The sequence below is a fragment of the Grus americana genome, chromosome 3, assembly GCF_028858705.1.
Source record: "Grus americana isolate bGruAme1 chromosome 3, bGruAme1.mat, whole genome shotgun sequence".
In the NCBI taxonomy this organism is placed as follows: Eukaryota; Metazoa; Chordata; class Aves; order Gruiformes; family Gruidae; genus Grus; species Grus americana.
In genome coordinates, this window is record NC_072854.1 from 108804994 (window position 1) to 108824959 (window position 19966).

Consider the following 19966-nt stretch of genomic DNA (forward strand, 5'->3'; position numbering starts at 1 on the left):
CGATCCGACGACCGACCGACCGACCGACCGACCGACCGACCGACCGCTCAGCCTGTCCCGGAGCCACACCAAACCCACCCCTGCCCGACCGGCCCCCTTTTATGGTGAGCATGATGTCACATGGTATGGAATAGCCCCCGGCCAGCTCGGCTCACCTGTCCTGGCTCTTTGTGAAATTAACTCTGTCCTTGCCAGAACCAGGACACTGTGGCAGGGGGGATTGGAACTAGATGATCTTTGAGGTCCCTTCCAACCCGAACCATTCTGTGATACTAGGATTCTATGATTCAGATGCTGTGGGTCTGCAACATGCTCAACGAGGGCACTGCCTGTGCCAGGAGCACCCTTGCTCCTGCTGCTCCCTAAGCCTCACCTTGGCTGTACCTGGCAACTTCAAGATCAAGATCCCTCACCTGAGGAATGACCCTTCCTGCAAAATGTTTCTTCCAAAGAATATCAGAGATAGCAAACACTACAGAAGAGAAACAACCAGGCACCTGGCCTCAAGTATACTTTGCTTTTCGGTTGTGGTTATTGTTCTAGGTATCTTTCTTGATTTACATGATTTCATTTTTCCAGAAAGACCTCAAAATTACCTGGTTAGCATTTTCCTTATTCCAGCATCTAACAAGATAGAAATGATTAACTCCAAACTCTAGAGGAAAGCCTAGGTATAGTAGAGAATCACTGCACTGCAATTGCTCTTGGATCCTGCATTGCTCTTGGATCCTGCTCTACCATTAACATCAGTCCATCATCCTTTTCTGGATCGGCTGTAGAGAAGGTACTGTATGATCTAGTAAACCAAGGTATACCCAAAGTTGTTTCAATTTAAAAAATGTTTCAAGATATTTTCTTGAAAAAAGCCAAATCCTTGCCATTTCCAATGTTCCTAAAATGGAAATTGTTCAGAATCACTTAGGGAGCTAAAAAGCACAGTTGAAGGCTGTGTGGGAGTATTTGCGTATGCATTGGCAGGGGGAGAGGGAGGAAAAGAATTAAGATAAATACAGCACTTTTCAGTGTTCATCTGAGCTTGGTGTAAAGTCTGCACTACAGCAACTTAACAATTCCCTATGGTTTTCTCTTCAAAAGAGGATATTCAAAAAAACAAGGAAAGATGGAATTGTTTATAATGTTTTCAGTAATGTCACCTTTTATAGCCTCCTATCAAACAACTTCAAAGACTGTCATGTTTTAATTTTTCTATAACCTACCTTGCTGAGACTGGTAGAAAAACAAGCAGAATTATATATTTTACTAGGGAGAAACTGAAGACCATGTCCTAAAAGCCCCCTCTGTGTGAGTTTGTGTGAATGGCTCTATAGGCATGTGTATGGAGAAACAGGTACCAGAAAACAGCAGGCTGAAGAGAGGGAAGGCGCGTGCCAAGTGGTGGCATGCGAAAGTCTGCCAAGAACTGATAAGCTCCAAAGTCTAGCAGTCCTGCTGAATCCAGGAAAACAGGGCGCCTGACATTGGATCCTGACTTTCTAAAATACAGACTTAGGTATGTTTCCAATGTGGCATTTCTTAAGTGGCTGTCACCATAAATGGAGGAATGCCCAGACCCAGGCATGGGGACACCACAGTCCTGGAGAACTCGTATCATTGCATGGGACAAATTAAAAAGCTGCAAAGTATTAATCTTCTCACAGGTGCATACTCCAGGCCCCTCGCTCAAGCTTCTGGACCATGTGGTCCGTAAGTTCCAAGGACCACAGTCTCTTCTTGAGACCTCGACAGTTGTGCCAAATCAGTAACATGCCCCTCTTCCAGCAGAGTCACCAGGACTGACTCACGTGCTTCTGCCAGCCTGGAGAAATCCCAGGGCTAGCAAAACCAACCCCAACAACAAAGTGACTTCTGAGGTGCTCATACCATGATGACTCAGGCCACCAAATTCAGATGACCCTTTGTGTTCTTCTGTCACCTCCATTCCTCATATGAACTGACAACAGTCATCTCCAGGGTGAAACTACCAGGATCTATCAGGAATCTGCTCAAAACAGGCTTCATCTTTGAAGACTGGACCTGCTTTCACAGCATTCTCCCAAGTTTTCCCCCTTCCCGCCTCAGCCCATCTCTCCGCTTCTACCTGCCAGATGGATGATCAGAGTGTAATTTTCCAGACAGTTACAAATTTAAATAGAGTTGCCTATTTCCTGAAAACAATTGACAAAAACGTACTACCCAAACGCTTGTGGAGGTACCAGTTCTGGCGAGTGTTTTTGATAGGAACACCAACCTGCCGAGGGGCTTATCCTGCAGCGTGTTCCACTTCCAAGCGCTTCGCAGTCTGTGTGCTTTGGAATGCCCTGGACTGTTCTCAGGAAACTAAATGCAGTTTTCTACTTCAGTTTGAAGTGTGCATAGCTGACGACACATCATATCGTTTATGAAAGCAATAGGTGATAAGTTACACGGAAATTATGCTTTGAAATTAAACGCAAATAATTCTCTTAGAAGGAACACACTTAAAATCCTTCAGTATCGTTTGGGTTTGCGTGACCTCTTGTGGTCAAACCCCTAACTTGCAGTTCCACTTTTCTACTCACGGTGGGAGTGCTCCTGTGACATTTTCGGCTACAGGTGTGCTGAACGGTAGGAGGTTTTGGCTTGCAATATTAAACGGCAATTTTAGGGAAAGAAAAAGATGCTAACAGGCATCTAGTGACAGTAAATAATTTTTCTCTGAATTTATGCTGATAAAAATGTTTTGATTTTTGCTCTGTAATACTGTAGCTTAAACACAACAGTAAAGAACCATGAAATGGATTATATTCTAATGCATTAAAAAATTGCTTCCAAAGGACACAGCCTCACATACAAATATGAAAAAAAAACATGTAGGAAGAGCAGAGGAAGAGATCCTATTATTTTAGCCGCCATTTCTTAGCTCCACTGCGCACCTGGCAGTAAAGCCAGGTGATGTGGCCTGGCATGACCACGTACCAGCTCTGTTCCCGCCACAATGCTGCTCTTGCCCTCTACTGCAGCGGCGGGAAGGAGGTTTTCCAACGGAGGTGCCACAGCTTCTCCTTCCCTGAGGGCATTTTTGTGGGAAGGCCCCAGCTCATCTCATCGCAACAATAATCATAACAATCACTGTAGCCTCACTGCAGACAAGGAGCAGAGCTTGAAGGGCTGTAGTTATTAAGAACAAACCAACCTTGCTACGAGCTACTGAACTCGGGGAAGGCCTGACTGGGAGACCGCGGCGCAGCAGGCCAGGAAGCCGCTACACGGTTAGGCCCTGAGGCTCCGCAGGCCCTCAGCCAGCGGCGGGGAGAAGAAAGGCGGGGCGAACACGGAGATGCCGGTGGGGCGAGCTCGGGGATCACCGCCGGGGCTGGGGCTGAGGCTGCCAGGGAAGCCGCGGGCGGGCGGCTGGCTGGCTGGCTGGGAGGGTGGGAGCCGGGCCACACCGCCGCGACGCGGAGCCACCACAACGCCCCCACAGCGGTTCCCGCCAGCGGCTGCTGGTAGCGCGCGCGCGCGCCGGGGGGGGCGGGGCCGGCCACGCCCGGAGGGGAGGCGGGCCGTGGCGGGTTTGGCGCGCGCTGGCGGCGGGCCGCGCTTCTCGCCGTGGCCATGTCTCGCCAGAGCACCCTGCTCCGCTTCTTCCCAAAGGCCTCCCCGGTACCGCCTCGGGCGGCTGAACCGGCACCGGCCACTCCGCAGGCCGGCGCGGAGACCCGCCGCCGCGCTTCGGGGGAACAGAATGGCCGCGAGGCCGTCACCAGCCCCGCCGGTGCGGCGAGCAACGGCGCACCGGGCAGAGCTGCGGCCCGGCGTAAGGAGGCGGGGGAGAAGGGCGGAGGGAACGGCGCGGCCGCCAAGGCCCCCAGGTAACCGGCGGGGGGGAGAGGAGGCCGCGGGAGCGCGGCCTGCCTGAGGGGAGGGTGGGAGCGGCAGCGCGCGCCGCGGCGGGCGGGTGGGGGGGGACCGCGCGCGCGGATCGCCGCGGGAGGGGGGCGGGGCGGGCGCTGTCGCTGGTGGCGGTTGGAGCGGGACCCCTCAGGGAGCGGCGGCGCCGGCGTGTGCGTCCCGTCCCCGGCCGCCCCCCGGGGAAGCGGTGGCCGCCCGCCGCCGCCGCCTGGGCCCGCCGGGGCCTTTCCGGCGCTGGGGTCCGGTTTGCAGCGAGCCCCGCGGTTTTGGCCACCTCACGCTGCGGCGGCTGGCGGTGGCCGTGCGGCTCGGGGCAGTCGCTCGTTGGGAAGTGCCGGAAGGTGCGTGTGCGTCGCTGCGGGGGTGGGTGTGTAACCTCCGCGCTGCAGGCCGGGCGTGCGGCGCCCGACAGCGGCGTGTGGCGGTGATGCAGGGCAGCGGCCTTCTCCCCCAGCCAGGGTTTGGGGAGGGGGGCGGGATAGCGCCGACAGCTGCAGAGAGGGGATCTTCTCTTTAGTTTCTTCCCGTTTTGAAATACGCTTTTGCATTCGTACCTAAATATCCTTTCCGCTCTGTATCATGAGGGTAAGTGTCTCAAGCGTCAGCTAGGCGACTGTCGCTGATTGTTTGGGTACAGCCTGCAGCAATGCCCGCAGCCATCAGCGGCAGAGCCTGGCAGTGGCTGGGTTGAAATCTCGGGGGAGAAGGACTGGGCAAGTAAAAGCTGCATCAGGTGCTTTGCAGTGGAGACAGAGGTTTTATTCAGTTATTTTTTGTAGCTTGAGGGTTTTTTTTGAAATCTTACTAATTTCTTTTAGGTTCTCTGTTGAGGATTAGTCTCCACAGGAAAACTTGTCTTGGTTATGTTGGTTGACTGTTCGTAATATGTAGCCTGCCTGTGATCTTTTAATTACTATCTGGTTGGACCCAGTTATTCTCCCCTCCCTTAAGAAATCTGCTGGGAGTCCAGTTACACATGGCTGTAGGTGGCCCTGCTTGAGCAGAGGGTTGGACAAGGTGACATCCAGAGGTCCCTTCCAACCTCAACCAGTCTCTGTGACTATGAAGCTCTGTCAGTGTGGGGATCTCGTAGAACCTGGAGGAGCAAATCAGAAAAGTAATTTTCAGAGAAGTATTGATAAGCGATATAAAAGGACTATATAATCCAGGTTGCACCACCTAGGAGCCTTCCAAGACCTTCAGTGGGCAAGCTGTTCAGAAGCAGTGTGGAGTTACGTTTATGAAGAGAGCTGGTTTAACTCCTTATGTTTATTTTCCTTAAATTACACATCTGTTGTCTCTGCAGTGTCTCCTGTGAGTATTCACCTGGTGACTTGGTGTGGGCCAAGATGGAAGGTTATCCTTGGTGGCCATGCCTCATATACAACCATCCGACTGAAAGAACAATAGTCAGAGGAAAAGGAAAATCCACTCGTGTCCATGTACAGTTTTTTGATGACAGCCCTACAAGGGGCTGGGTCAGTATTAAGTATCTGAGGCCATATAAAGGTAAGAGATATAAATAAAACTTTTTGAAATGGGAATATGCCACTTGTTTTGGAAAAATAGGGATGGAGTATAGGGTATGGTGCTCTCTATAGAGAAAGAGCAGCAAAACCAAGATTACTATTGAGGGGGAAAGCATGTTTTGTACTTTCTAAGTTAGGGAAAGCAAGTCTTAGAGGGTTACAGGTGCATTTATGGTTATACAGTTCTTTAAACATAAAACACTAAACCCTCTTGTTTATTAGATTAAAACACAAAGCTTACTTATGTTTTGAAGTTTTTTCCCCTATTTCTCCCATCAATATAAAAAAAGATCTAAAAGATAAATCCACTATTTCAATTTTTAGCCCCCAAATCCTTAAAATATTAGGAATGTCAAACACAGTTTTTAAACAGCTATTTGGGAACTGCAGTTTATCCAGAATAAAAAGACTAGGCACAGGATGCTAGGTAACTAAAGTTAATTCTTCTGTGGTGTCATTTTTTTTTAAGCAATGCAGTACAGTTTTGTTAATAAAATACGTAAATTGATAATTTAGAGTGTTTGTTAGGATCGTGCTTGTAGTTATAGAGCAGAGTTAGTGTCTGTCATCCTGAAGAAATGACTTAGCTAACTAATGAAAATCAAATGTAATCAAGAATTAAAACAACATTTTGCATAATAACTCACCTTATTAATAATCATGATCTGTTTTCCCCTTGGTTTATAATTTTACTGTTGCTGAAAACTATAAATCATTGGTTGTAAACTGTCATGTGTAAATCATGTTGCTGTTAACGGTCTTGTTAGTCAAACAAGTGCTTTGGGTGTAATACAGTATTTTTGATACACTGTAGGATTTGCTTATGGTATCAGTGAAACAACGGAGTTCAAACAGTTTCTTCCTTTTTACAGAGTTCCATCTTGTGATCGTGTAGTCATTTTTCTGGCTTGTTTATACTTAAATGTACTGTACTTAAGCCATAGTTAGTTTTAAATTAAAATCATAATGTTATTACCTTAAGTGTTAGCATAATTTAATGCAAGTGAATTGGTCCTTGATTTATATGCGTCTTTCCTGAAGGTATTTTAAAAGACTCAGATATCTTTTAACAGCTTGCAGTTGCACTTAGAAGTAAATACAGGTAAGGAGAATTGATTTCTTTACTTAAAGAAAATTGCTGAGAAATAAGAAGTATTCAAGATGTTTAAGCACAGAAACACTGGTCTGTCTAAAAGAAATGTGGTTAATGCAGAACAGAGTAAGAATATTTAAAATACATGCTTTGCTTTTAAATTCAGACAAAAAACATCTTTGTATACAAAGTAAGAGTGTTGGAGTCTTTGGGTAAGAAAATGGAGAAGTTTCTTACATTGTGTTACTGTTTGTAATTGAATATAGACAGCACAGGGCTAGACTTATAACAGTTGGGCATGAAGAGGTGGAGTTACGTACAAGTTGGTAAAGTGAACATGCGGGGGGTTGCACATCTGAGTATGCAGTTAAATTACACGATGAGATTTTTCTCCTGCCATTGTTAAATTGTCAATATTACACAAAATACTTTAGGTTGTTCACTGCAGTTGCAAAACTAAAATGGAGATCTGGTTTGTTAATGTGTTGCTTTTGTGCTGTAGAAGCAGCTACTTGTAACTCCATGCTTTGCTACTGCAAGCTCAAAGAACTGAATGTGAGAGAATTCTGGCTTATTTCTGAGATAGGTAGCCTCCTACAAGTTAGCTGCCTTTTGTCTACCATTGACTTAGAGCTGAAGCTTCAGTTAATAGCAGCGTATGAAGGGATTCGCAAGAGCCCACATTAAGGACCTATTTGAGCAGATCCTACTGTCGTATGCAGCCAGATAAACTTATAAGAGCAGAAGAAGGAATTGCCTTTCCCCATCTATAGCATACTCTTATGCCCCCCTTCTTTTCTTTCCACAAGTTGAATATATACTATGTTATATATACCATTCATTTCTTGACTATGGCATTAAGATGAATCTCAGCATCTTTGGGGACCCTTTCTAGAAATCAGTCTGTAGATTGGTTGGCTTTGTTTTTGTGTTTATGTACAGGTAGTGGAATGAGGAACTGTGGTGCTCAAGGGGTATGAAAGAGGATGAGAGAATGGTGGGGTTATTAATAGTAGGCTTTGCTTGATACCCTGCAGTGTCAGGGTGAGTCGCCAGTGTGATTGATGATCAGCTTATCTGGCTAATAGGTTGGTGTTGGGTCTGGACATCTTGCTGCACTTACAGGAGCAGTTTGAACGACCAGAAGAGCTTTAGCCAAGAGGTCTGTGTCTTAGACTACTGATGCCCGTAACTTGAAGCTAACTTTATGGTTGAACTTACCTGTCCTTGCTAAAATAGCTGTGTGGTCTCAGTCAGGTCTGCCACACTGCTAGTATAAAGTGTTGCTTTTCAATAGTAACTAGTTGGTGTGAGGGTGTTCAGAGCTTAGCTTAGAAGTATTCAGATGGGGTAATGAGTTACAGAAATAGAAGCAGTTCTTCAAGTGTTCGTGTGCTAGGTAGGCATTTCATTTGGGAGGTTTTATACGTTTTCTAGGGGTAGTTTATCAGGCCGAATGAGTGATGGGTTGCTATATTTAAGACATGGTGGAAATGACTGGTAACAACAAAGAATGTTAGCTAATTATACTAATTGTCCGAATACATTTTAAAGTGAAGTATGAACACTAACTAAAGGACTGGCTAAATGCTAGATTAATTTCAGTTTCTGGCAAATTATTTGTGGTTTTACAGGTTCATCAGATGGGGAGACGCTGAAGGGAGGTATGTTTTACAGTACAAAGCCTGAAATCAAAAGAGCAATGGTTCTAGCGGATGATGCAATGAATAAAGATAAGACTAAGCGGCTCGAACTGGCAGTATGCAGTGAACCTTCAGACACAGAGGAGGAGGAAGAGGAGGAAATGGAGGTAAAATTTTTCTCACTTGCTGTCATTTTCAGAAATAGTGCTAGAACTTAGAAGGTGTCTCTTGGAACTAAGCATGGAATATCCTGCAGTTCTCTGGAACAGTAATCACAGCTTACCTGCTCTTTAATCATGCATCCATATGTATCCGTATGTCTTTTTTTGTACTGCTTCTGTGTTGTCAGGTCATGCGCTGGTCTCTCACCTTTTCTAGTTGAAAAGAACAAGTCTAATATCCTTTTGGTGTTCTGTATGGTAAGGACTGACCTCAGAAGTTACTTCTCTAACTCTCTTCATTGATTACTCCCTGGGTAACCCAGGTGGCCCACTTTCTGACTCATAAAGTACTCTTTTTTTTTTTTTTTTTTTTTTTTTTCTGGTTCCCCCAAGTTTGATCTGAAGTTATAATTTGTCATAAGGTAGAAATTTTTAACTATTTGAGTATTCTTCTTAAGGCGTTAAATTGGAGTTTTTGTAGCCTGCCCTCATCTTGTAGAATGGCACTAAAATACAAGTTCTTTTACTGCTAACATCAATCTGTTGGTGGGGTAGCTAAAAAGAGCTCTTTTATTGTGTTGTATTTGCAATGTATTGTGAACGATTCAAATATTATTTCAGTACCACCATATATGCATTGGAAGAGATTTCTTTGGAAAGGAATGGTATGAGGGAACTGTGGATGGGATAGTGGTTTTCCTTACCTCCTCTGTCAGATGGCCCATCTCCTCTTTCTCCAGTGTGACATTGCCCCAAGGGACAGGTGCCACTCCAAGCATTGTATTATGCTGGTGGCAGTAGTGCAGTGGGTGCGGGCACTTTGTACTCATTACAGCCCCTCCACTGCTGATTTTCTCCAGTGCTGGTGCTGGAGTTCTTGAAGTTTCAGTCTGAGAAGGCAAATAGTGGAGTTTCTTTTCTTTCTCCTAGACGTGCACAATCTTCTTGAAGGTTACTGTAAGGTAGTATGTTTGTAGGTGGAAATAGGTAGGTAACTCAGGGGGGGAAAAAAAAATCATGGGCAAAGCTAGTACTGAAAGGCTGTAAAACCCAATCACATTTCTGACATAAGGCAGTAGGAAAAAATTACAGCACAGAGTTAGCTTATGGAGGTGTTTCTTCTTTGTGCTGAATTTCATGTACTTTTGTCCAGTGTAAATGTTTTGTTTATCAGCATCACTTATGCAAAGTAATGAATGGAGGCTGCAAAGACTAAAAGGAGGAGTAATTATGCCACTGGCCAGTAGCAGTTTGTTATGCAGAAAAAAAATAAATTCTGTGAAGGTAAACGGAATTGGCTTTGGCTCTGTTGCCTCTTGCTTGAAGTGTCATAAGTACTGCGTTATTGCGCAGTTTTGTGCTTCTTTTTGCAGCAGTGATGCTTTGCTTTGCAGCCAGAATCTTCTATAGGTAAAATAATTTATTTTTCCAGCAGATGAGTGAAAGTGCATCAGGCAACAGTGATGACTGCAATAGTGAGGAGGATGTGAAGAGTAATAAGCGGGTAGCAAGCAGGGAAAGTGCCGTAAAAGCAAAAAGAAGAAGAGTGTTGGATTCTGACAGTGATCATGATGGCTCTGACGTAGAGTTCAAGCCTGATGTGAAAGAAGCGGCAAGCAGCGAGGAAGCTAGTAGTGGGGTGGATGAAAATGAATCTACTGACACAGAGACAGATGCAGAGAGTGTTGCAGAAAGTCCTGTAAAAGTCCCCTCTAAACGAAAGAGAAGAGAGATAAGCAAGCCTGCTAAAAGGACTAGCTTAGAAAATGAACGTTCTGAAACACCCAAAAGAGCAGTAACGGTTTCTTTAGAAGCCAAGTCTAAGCTGACATCATTTGCAGCACCTGAAAGTTTTGAGTCTCAAGCAAGTGCTTGCAATGGAGGAGGCATCAGTGGCTTCGCAGCATGGGAACATGAAAAGCTGGATTGGCTGCAGGAAGGGAAAAAGAAAGACGCACACAGGAGGCGGCAGGGTGACCCTGATTATGACCCGTGTACTCTGTACGTACCTGAGGACTATCTCAACAAGTGTACGCCAGGAATGCGGAGGTGGTGGCAGCTGAAAAGTCAAAACTTTGACGCTGTGATTTTCTACAAAGTTGGAAAATTCTATGAGTTGTATCATATGGATGCAGTCACTGGTGTAAATGAGTTGGGCCTGATCTTTATGAAAGGTACTTGGGCCCATTCCGGTTTTCCAGAAACTGCGTTTGGCAGATTCTCTGATGTTCTAGTGCAGAAAGGCTACAAGGTAGCCCGTGTTGAGCAAACAGAAACTCCTGAAATGATGGAAACGCGCTACAAGTCAATGGCCCACCCAACAAAATTTGACAAGGTTGTACGCCGAGAAATATGCAGAATCATCACCAAAGGCACTCAGACTTACAGCGTTCTGGACTGCGATCCCTCTGAGAACCATAACAAATACCTTCTGTGCGTTAAGGAGAAAGAAGACTCCTCTGGACAACGTGTCTATGGGGTCTGCTTTGTTGACACATCGGTGGGGAAGTTTTATGTAGGCCAGTTCTCAGATGACCGGCATTGTTCAAGGTTTAGGACTTTAGTAGCGCATTACACTCCTGTGCAGGTACTGTATGAGAAGGGGAACCTGTCTGTGGACACACAGAAGATACTGAAAGGCTCGCTTGTTTCTTGCATTCAGGAAGGGCTGATCTCTGGTTCCCAGTTCTGGAACGCATCTAAAACACTAAAAGTCCTTCTTGAAGAAGGATATTTCAAGGAGAAACAGAACTCTGAAAATGGATGTTGTCTGCCCTCTGTAGTCAAATGTCTGACTTCAGAGAGTGACTCACTGGGATTAACTCCTGGTGAAAACAGCGAATTAGCTTTGTCAGCTCTTGGGGGATGTGTCTTCTATCTCAAAAAATGTCTGATTGATCAGGAGCTGTTATCGCTGGCAAATTTCGAGGAGTATGTCCCTGTGGATATTGATACTGCAAAAACTACAAGTTCAAGTAGTTTCTTTGCCAAAACTGACCAGCGGATGGTGCTGGATGGAGTCACCCTGATGAACTTGGAAGTCCTGCAGAACGGAACCAATGGAACCACGGAAGGTACTTTGCTGGAAAGGATTGATTCTTGTTGCACGCCATTTGGGAAGCGACTCCTGAAACAGTGGCTCTGCGCTCCGCTTTGTAATCCTAAATCCATCAACGATCGTTTGGATGCTGTTGAGGACCTTCTGGCAGTACCACATAAAATGTCTGAAGTCAGCGAGCACCTCAAGAAACTTCCTGACCTCGAAAGGCTGCTCAGCAAAATTCACAGTATTGGTTCACCGCTTAAAAGTCAGAACCATCCTGACAGCAGGGCCATCTTTTATGAAGAAATCAAATACAGCAAAAAAAAAATTGCTGACTTTTTGTCTGCACTGGAGGGGTTTAAAGTAATGAATGAAATTGTTGATGTCATGGAAGAAATCGCCAGTGACTTCAAATCTAAAGTCCTTAAGCAGCTGGTGACCCGCAAAGCCAAAAATCCAGATGGCCGGTTCCCAGACCTGAGTGCAGAGCTTAAAAGATGGGATACTGCCTTTGATCATAACCAGGCTCGAAAGACAGGAGTGATTACTCCGAAGGCAGGCTTTGACCCCGATTATGATAAAGCACTACAGGATATCAAGGCTGTTGAGGAAGATCTTCACAAGTACCTGGATAAGCAACGCAAACTGCTTGGATTCAAATCCATGCTGTACTGGGGGGCAGGCAAAAACCGATACCAAATGGAAATACCAGAAAGTGCAATATCACGTAATTTGCCTGAGGAATATGAGTTGAAGTCAACGAGGAAGGGATATAAGCGCTACTGGACCAAGGAGATCGAGAAGATGCTGGCGGCAATGGTTAATGCTGAAGAGCGCAGAGATGCAGCACTAAAAGACTGTATGAGGCGTTTATTTTACAACTTTGATAAAAATAGCAAAGACTGGCAGACAGCTGTGGAATGCATTGCTGTGTTAGGTAAGAGGTTTTCTTCATTCTAACATACAGTCAAAAAAATAATCTTTTATAGTAAATAATGAAATCTGATCGGGATAAGCAAAAAAGGCTTGTTGCCAGCTCTTAAGTAGTACTTTAAAAACTCTGGTTGTGATAACAGCATTCATTGATAATTAAACAGTGATCACTTGTTTCCTTCCAGACAGTAACTGGCAGAAGAGTTGCTGGGTCTTGATGTTTGCAAGCTCTTTCTTCACTGCCATTGTGTGATTGTAGGTGTGCAGCTGAGTGTTTTTCAGAGTTCAGCGTAGCCTGGTGGATCCCTCGCTGCGTCTTAGGATTCTTGCGTATGGATTAGTAGCTTCTTAATAAATGAAGGCAGTGATGCAGATGGAGGTATAAAAATCTAATCTGCTAGTCATCATCTTTCCCTCTGAGCAGGCTGCTTTCTCAGCAGCCTTTAAAAATAAACAAGTGGTCGTTGTCACTACTTGGAAGAAGGTAGTCTAGTAAGACTTCCCCAAATCTTCCTCCAATTTCTGGGGTAGAACAGTCTCCTGTATTCCCTTCTCAGGACTGACATACTCATGTACTATGAATTTTCTGCTAGCAGGGAAGCACTTTGGGATGTCTTTGCTCCAGGGAGAAATGAAAATGCCAGTGGGGCAGAAAAGGGAATACCACTGGGCAGCGAGTGTTGTCTTGGGACAAATTCTCTGAGTGGGCTGCGAGAGCTGGGAAGCAGTCACACTAGTCACGCCGCAGTACCAGGGCAAGCACTGAAAATCAAGGGAGACTGAGCTTTCAGGCTTAGCTGTAGTAAAGTCTCTAAAATGACGTAACATGGTGTCATTTTGTTGGAAATCAGCTTTTAGAACCTTAGAGATAGGCTAATTGAGGGGAGTTGTGCTGCTGCTTTCTGCTAGGCCAACAGAATTCTGATACTTGTATACATTTATTCTGGTAAATTTCAAGCAGCGTTGTGATTCTTAACAAAGTAATTCACTGTCACAGAAGCCGATTTCCTCCTTACTTACCATATTCCAAATCAAAAATCAGTGCAAGAGAAAGAATGTTTTATTTGTACATGTCCCTTTAAAAAAAATAGCTTTCAAAGTGAAATGATGCAGATTTTAAAGACTTACAAACTAAAAACTAGAGGGGAGGATTTTTAATCTGATATCAGAAATCTGGAAGGAATGAGGAAAGACATTGTGAATATCCCCACCCTTTACTTGTTCTTCTGGAGTACTTCTTGAGTGTTTCTCTTAAATGAAAGGAAAATTCCATTCCAGGAAAATGGAATGAAAATGCAAAATTGTGTTTCCAAAAATGATATTCAAGGAGTAAATGCACTCCAGTAAATTAATAAAGAAAGGTGAAAGCGTGACTTACTGGAATTTCTTTTAATCTTCTAGATGTTTTGATGTCCCTTGCTAACTACAGTCAAGATGGTGATGGACCCCTGTGCCGACCTGTAATTCTACTGCCTGTGGATAGTGCGCCTCCCTTCCTGGAACTTAAAAACTCACGTCATCCGTGCATTACGAAAACTTTCTTTGGGGATGATTTTATTCCTAATGACATTGTGATAGGCAGCAAAGATGAAGATGGCGGTAGTGAAGCTTCCTGTGTGTTAGTAACTGGCCCAAATATGGGTGGCAAATCTACGCTCATGAGACAGGTGATTGACTAGCTACATGAGCTGGAATGTTCCAGAGTACCTCTGTGTTTTACGTAAAGGAATTAGATCACTAACTGTTTATAAAGGTCGAAGGAGGTCCCCGCAGTAGTCTTCCAAGGTGTGCAGCACAGTACCGTAATTCCACTGTAAAGACTAAATACAATCTGGTAGAAAATGCTCATGTTTAGGTAGTAGATTTTCTACTTACACTTAGGTTAGTGAGGAATAAGTTTTAATTTCTCTTATGAGAGATGGTTGGGAAAAAGTGATGGAGTATCTTTTATCTTTGTCCAAGTGGCCTTACCCAGGACTTGGCGTCATCTGGCAAAAGATGCTTCTGCAGGTTGAACAAGATGAAAATAGAGATCGGCAGCAACTGGGAAAGCAACAGGGAGTTTGCTTTATAACCACTGCTTGCTGTGATAACTTGTGTTTTGAAGGCTTTCGGAGTAGTTTAGCCCTACTTGAGATTATGATTCTGCAGCCTGGAGCTGTTAAAACAGTAGGAAGCTTTATGTACTCTAGTCTTTGTTTTAGGGGAGATAGTTTCATTCCCTCGTTCTCTGTGTGGAACTGAAGCTCCAAGCATGTAGTAAAAATGTAAATGTTTTAATGTTTGTTCTGCAGGCTGGTCTCCTGGTTATAATGGCTCAACTGGGATGCTACGTACCTGCTGAAGTCTGCAGGCTTACACCGATTGACAGAGTATTTACGAGGCTGGGTGCCTCAGACAGAATTATGTCAGGTGAGTTTCTGAAATCCAGCTGTCCAAAGCGCTTTTGCCACAAAGTGAGTTTCTTGTCTTGCTTTGAGTGGCAAGTTGAAAGGGATAGTCCGTTGATTTTGCAGGGAGAGCTGGGCAACAAATTTGTTGTCTTTCAGTGTTCAGAGTAGAAACAGGATTGTAGTTCTGCTCAATTTGTTTGATGTGCATGTCCTACATTATTTTTGACAGACACATAGGATCACTTTTTAATGAGTTTTAATATTAAAAGCCTGCCTTCCATCTGGATGCAAATCTGAGGAATAACTTTTTGGATATTGTACAGTTGGTTGTGTTCTGTTTACACAGGTATCTTTTTCTAAGTGTTCTGGAATAGAGATGTTCAGGTAGGTATTGCAGAGGAGTTGTTTTTGTACCTTCTCGCAAGGAGTATAGAGAGGCCCTTGTTTCAGTCAGAATGCCTGCCTTGGGTCTGAAATCCGATTTCTTCAGACAATGAAGAGAGAGGCAGGCTTCATGCTTGGAAGCAGTAGTTGACAATTCTTGGAATATTTTTTCTTCCACGGAGAGGAAGACAGAAGGGGAGGATGACACAACAACTGGAATAGAAAAGTCTGCCTGTGGGGGTAGGCAAAGTGTTGTGGGGCTAGAAAAACAAAGTATTTTTTGTGGTAATAAGAGTAGTATCACAACTGATTTAAGGAGGGCGCAGATTTTCTGTGATCTTTCTGCTGAAAAATGTGGGTCAGTGAATATGAAAGGAGTTAAGCCTACTGAAGTTGTTGCACATAAGGAATTTGGAAATGAATTGTTCTGAGTTCTTAATTAAATATTTACACTTCCCCAAATAAAAGCTTTTATTTGCAGCTAGAGAATTTTATTAAGGCTTTCTTTGCCCAGCAATTTTCCATTTTGTTTAATTTCAGTACAAAAAGAACTCTTAAGAATGGAAGAGTGCTCAAGTGCTTATGGTAGAAATAAAACCTGCCCTTTCTGCAAGAGAGAGTTGGTCTAGAAAAATGTAGCATTTTCAACTTTTTTTTTTCTTTTCTGTCAACTGAGAGCTGTTCTGTTCTCTTCCAAATATGTGCACAAATTTTTTAACACTTCACATCATGAAGATGAATGCTGTATGGCAGAACTAGCTTTGAAATCTGTTCTTGCCGCATTAGTTTCCATACTGTGTAGAAATGAAAGCACAGCGAAAGTTGTTTCATGCCAGTAATTTTGTAATGGATTTCAACAGGGCTTCTATGAAGTAAATTTTAAACAATATCATTTTAAAATTGCCTGTGTAACTTTCAGGGTTTATTTTCTAAAGTGAATAAATGGTTATTCCCAAACATTGTGAAAAACATAGTCCTGGAAATTTCTTTAGAGAAATGCAGAAAATCAGGATTGCAAGACACTGCTTAGTAATTCATGTTGAGAAACTTTTTAGCACAGCAGTGCTCATGCAGCATGAGTACAGGAAGTAAATACTTCCCTGCTCTGAAACTACATTAACTGCTGCTGGGTGTGATTATTTGGGATGAACCCTACAAAGAACTAGTCAATCTGTACTTTGTATGTATGGATTTATTGTATGCAAGGGTCTGAACAATTGTGTACTTCTGCTTGTAATCTGCTAAAAAACAATTTCAGGTCTAAATTTCAGGCCTTGTATTATTGGGGTTGCTGGAACTCCTGTAAGATGTTCAGTCTGTAGCAGCAATATATTTCTTTTGTCGCACTTCACTCAAGTAGAGTACATATGAGTCCAGCCTTAATTCTGCGTAATTTATTACCTGTTGACATCAACAATCGAACAAGTAAGTCTCGTGTCTCAGTCTTTTTTAAGATTTTCTGCTTGCTTTTTCCCACTGAAAAGCCCCACACCTTTGGCTTAATGCAACTCATGTGCATTTAAGAGCAAGAAGACACTTTAAGGAGCCCTAAATGTTACTTAGTTATACTTGTGCCCCTGCCTGTATCCTTAAGGAACCAAAACTTGCTTTTTCTGGCAAATGGAACCCCACCATTTTCATGCTGGAAAAAAAAAGCTTTATGTTCCTGTTCATAGTTTGCTGTCAAGCTTCATTTTAGCTTGACAGTGGCTTGAGTGCAGATTAAATGGGGTTTCAGTTGTGCTTTTCAGATCCTTGACTAATACTTTGTGGCTCTCGTTTCTTTTAAAGGTGAAAGTACCTTTTTTGTTGAATTGAGCGAGACTTCCAGCATTCTCCAGCATGCAACAGAGCATTCCCTTGTTCTTGTGGATGAACTAGGTAATTAGTCTATTTTGTAATAGATGGAAATGAAATCTAAGATAAAAGACTGCCTGTTGGACTGTCTAAATGGCAACCAAGTACACAGGGGTAGCTGTCTTAATGCTGCTGATGTTTAACTGGTCAGTGCCTGTGTAAATATCTAAAAAAAATGTTTAGGTGCTCTGGGAACTAATACAACACCTTCCCATCTCCTAACCATTATTAGCTAGAAATAGGCTGTTTTCCTGCTTTCCTTTGCACAATTACTTGAGCAAGCAAGGAGCAAGGCTCGGGAGAGCAGAAACGTCTTTTTCTGCAGTACAGAAGAGTGCGATTGTTGTGGGGCAAACACTCAGGTCACTTCACACTGGTGGCTCTGGCTACTTGCTGCCATTTGACAGTCTTCTGCATAGTGGGGAGGGAGAAAACCCAACATTACAAATTGATACATGGCAAACAATGCATTGCATCTGTCTTTGCTTTTCAATTTCTTCTCCAGGCAGGGGCACAGCTACTTTTGATGGAACGGCCATAGCAAGTGCAGTTGTGAAAGAACTTGCAGAGAAAATCCAGTGTCGCACTCTCTTCTCCACACACTACCATTCACTGGTAGAGGACTATGCACACAACGTGGCTGTGCGGCTTGGGCACATGGTAGGTGAGAGGGTAGGGCACGAGGTGTGTCACTGGGGTACGGGGCATTTCCTTCTGCCTGCCAGGTCTCACGCTTCCCCCCCACACTCACAGAGGTGTCCTGAGAAAAGGATGCAGTGTTTCATGCATTCCTTAGTCTGTAGGTAAGTATTACGCACACTGACTTGTAACTTACTTTCTAGGCATGTATGGTTGAAAATGAGAATGAAGATCCAAGCCAGGAAACAATTACATTCCTGTATAAGTTCATTGAAGGAGCATGTCCAAAGAGTTATGGCTTCAACGCAGCAAGACTTGCTAATATTCCAGAGGAAGTGATTCAGAAGGGGCACAGAAAAGCAAGAGAGTTTGAAAAAACAACCATTTCACTGCGAATATTTAGGTAAGGCTGTGGTTTTCCATTTTTAATTTGCACATTTTAAAAATCTGGGCAGTGGCTTTTGCAGCAGAGGGGGAAGATAAAACCATTTTTGTGAATATCAAATCTACTTCCCAAGCAGTGAGGGAGGGAAGTACTACAGCCTGGCTACACCATGGCAGATATGCTGAGTAACACGGTATTTTAAGCCATGGGTCACTGCTGGTCTCTAGGGGTGTGAGCTTAATTTGCTGGCTGTGAGCAGAGCCAAACCGAAGGCAGATGCGTGTGGGTAAGGCAGGTGCTGATGGCTGCTGGGCAGGGCTGGGGGGCAGCGGGGGCTGGGCTCCATATCTGGCATTGTGAGTGCTGGCAGCCTCCACACCCACCAGGAGAGGGCTCTGCAGGTAAGGGGGTGCTTGGGCTCTGCCCCTCTGTGCCACGGTGGGTAAAGCTGACCTTGTTATTTCCCTTAGGTATCTGTGCCTGGTGGTGGATGGTGCAACGAGTGATGCCAATGCTGTTCAGAAACTTACCGCTATGCTTGAGCATCTGTAACACAAGTGGTTTTGTACTGGCGGTTTGTCAAAAAGGTGGTAACAGACAACATTATGATCTAATAAACTTTATTTTTTAAAAATGACCATTTTTCCATTGTCTTTCCTAGGAAATTAAACCCTTTAATTCTTATCTACCCTCTACATAATGGTTATTGAGTACTCCACAATATATTAAGTCTAGATGTTATGGTACATGCATACACTTTCAGGCTGTTGATTACCCACTGTCACCAATACACATAAATGGAAAAAAGCTATGAAACTGTATAGGGCTGTATATATACTTGTCTCAGCTTCATTAGAGCAGGAAATTGCTGTGATTTCCAGCAGGTTATGTAAGTAATGTCCAGACTGTTCAAAAAAAACTATGAACAGAGTAAAGTACAAGACTGTTTTGAGGAGACTTTCTACCGTGTACTTTAAAACATAGTAAAATTTCATTCACAAAACTCAGTTACATGGGTACTTTGTTTTATAGTGCATTATAGTCTAGGAAGTCTCATTAAAACACTTGCTTTTTCTTTTTTTTTTTTGTTTGTTGTTAGGGTGGTTTGAGTACAGACTATTGCTGGGGCAGGGAAGGAGATCATTCTAACTTCAGAGGACACCAGAAAAATTGCTGGATATAATTTAAGATTAGTGTTTTCTCTTTCATAGAAAGAACGTACATACTGGGACATGAGTACAGTTACAGCAAGTCTAGGTGTGCTAACAAAACAGGACACATTCAAGTACAATAAGGTTTTTTTGCTTGAAATTAGAAACAAACTACATGAGATTAAAGCATTAAAATCATATTTCTCAATCTGAATAAATGTTAAAAAATCAAAAGAAATGCAGAAGTGCTAGCTCACATTTTTTTACCATGTTACAAAAGCAATTGGTACCCATGTCCATAAAGGCAGCAACAAAGAATGCTGCTTGTCTACAGAATAGTACTACTGCAAATTGGACTGCGTTTCAATGCTACTTGTAAAAACACCAGCTTTCAGAAGTTGGTATCTGTACAAAATTGCAGCTTATTTTTCTTCACTTCTGTCCCTTCAAAGTCTTTGTTTACACAGTAATGCTAAAACGCCCAGTTCTGTTATCCTGAGTCAACATATTGCCACTTTCTTTTTTGGTAGGTTGAGCTCCATAGTGTCAACACCTCACACATCCGCTTTAATACAGTCTCTTTCTGCAGAAATGGGCAAGTATAACTTCCTCCAAAAAAAAAGTTTTAACAGTTATGATATCAGAATGGCAGGACTTTCTTTCTGAAAGGAATTCAGTTGTGCTGCAATGTATTAGATTCTATAGGTGGAGCAGAGTCATATAGTGTATCTGTATCATGTGTAGGCTCTCCAGCAAGCGTACAGGGATTAGACAGTGTTCCAGCACCACAGTCACAGAAAAACCTAGGGGGGGAGAGAGAGAGAGAAAGAGCTCTTTAGTTTCCGCTTCACTTACGTTGTTGAA

The 19966-nt window shown here is 43.6% G+C and overlaps 2 protein-coding genes across 4 annotated transcripts in view; one reads left to right on the forward strand and one right to left on the reverse strand.

The window, feature by feature from the left end:
* The first annotated feature begins 3537 nt into the window (after positions 1 to 3537).
* MSH6 (mutS homolog 6) lies at positions 3538 to 18585 on the forward strand. Of its 2 annotated transcripts, none has more exons than XM_054822249.1 (10): positions 3538 to 3851; positions 5198 to 5400; positions 8148 to 8323; positions 9753 to 12297; positions 13695 to 13960; positions 14588 to 14705; positions 16862 to 16951; positions 17433 to 17587; positions 17770 to 17969; positions 18422 to 18585. In XM_054822249.1, exons 1-10 carry the CDS (start codon positions 3595 to 3597, stop codon positions 18501 to 18503), a joined length of 4092 nt encoding a protein of 1363 aa, XP_054678224.1. In that variant the 5' UTR covers positions 3538 to 3594; the 3' UTR covers positions 18504 to 18585. The 2 variants fall into 2 exon arrangements, with proteins under 2 accessions (XP_054678224.1, XP_054678223.1); XM_054822248.1 differs by having other exon boundaries at positions 3544 to 3851; positions 9750 to 12297.
* The window catches only part of FBXO11 (F-box protein 11), a 78422-nt gene continuing 77015 nt past the window's right edge, over positions 18560 to 19966 (reverse strand). For both annotated transcript variants that reach the window (XM_054822251.1, XM_054822250.1), the window contains exon 23: positions 18560 to 19905. In XM_054822251.1, the coding sequence (XP_054678226.1) occupies positions 19776 to 19905 (130 nt within the window). In that variant the 3' untranslated portion in view covers positions 18560 to 19775. The remainder of the gene's footprint in view (positions 19906 to 19966) is intronic.

Excerpts from the sequence above, each read along its gene's own strand:
- MSH6 (XM_054822248.1), top strand. The coding sequence starts at position 3,595 with ATGTCTCGCCAGAGCACCCTGCTCCGCTTCTTCCCAAAGGCCTCCCCG. Across the intron at positions 3,852-5,197 it reads GCGGCCGCCAAGGCCCCCAG|TGTCTCCTGTGAGTATTCAC; the intron begins GTAACCGGCGGG and ends TTGTCTCTGCAG. Across the intron at positions 8,324-9,749 it reads AGGAAGAGGAGGAAATGGAG|CAGATGAGTGAAAGTGCATC; the intron begins GTAAAATTTTTC and ends TTATTTTTCCAG.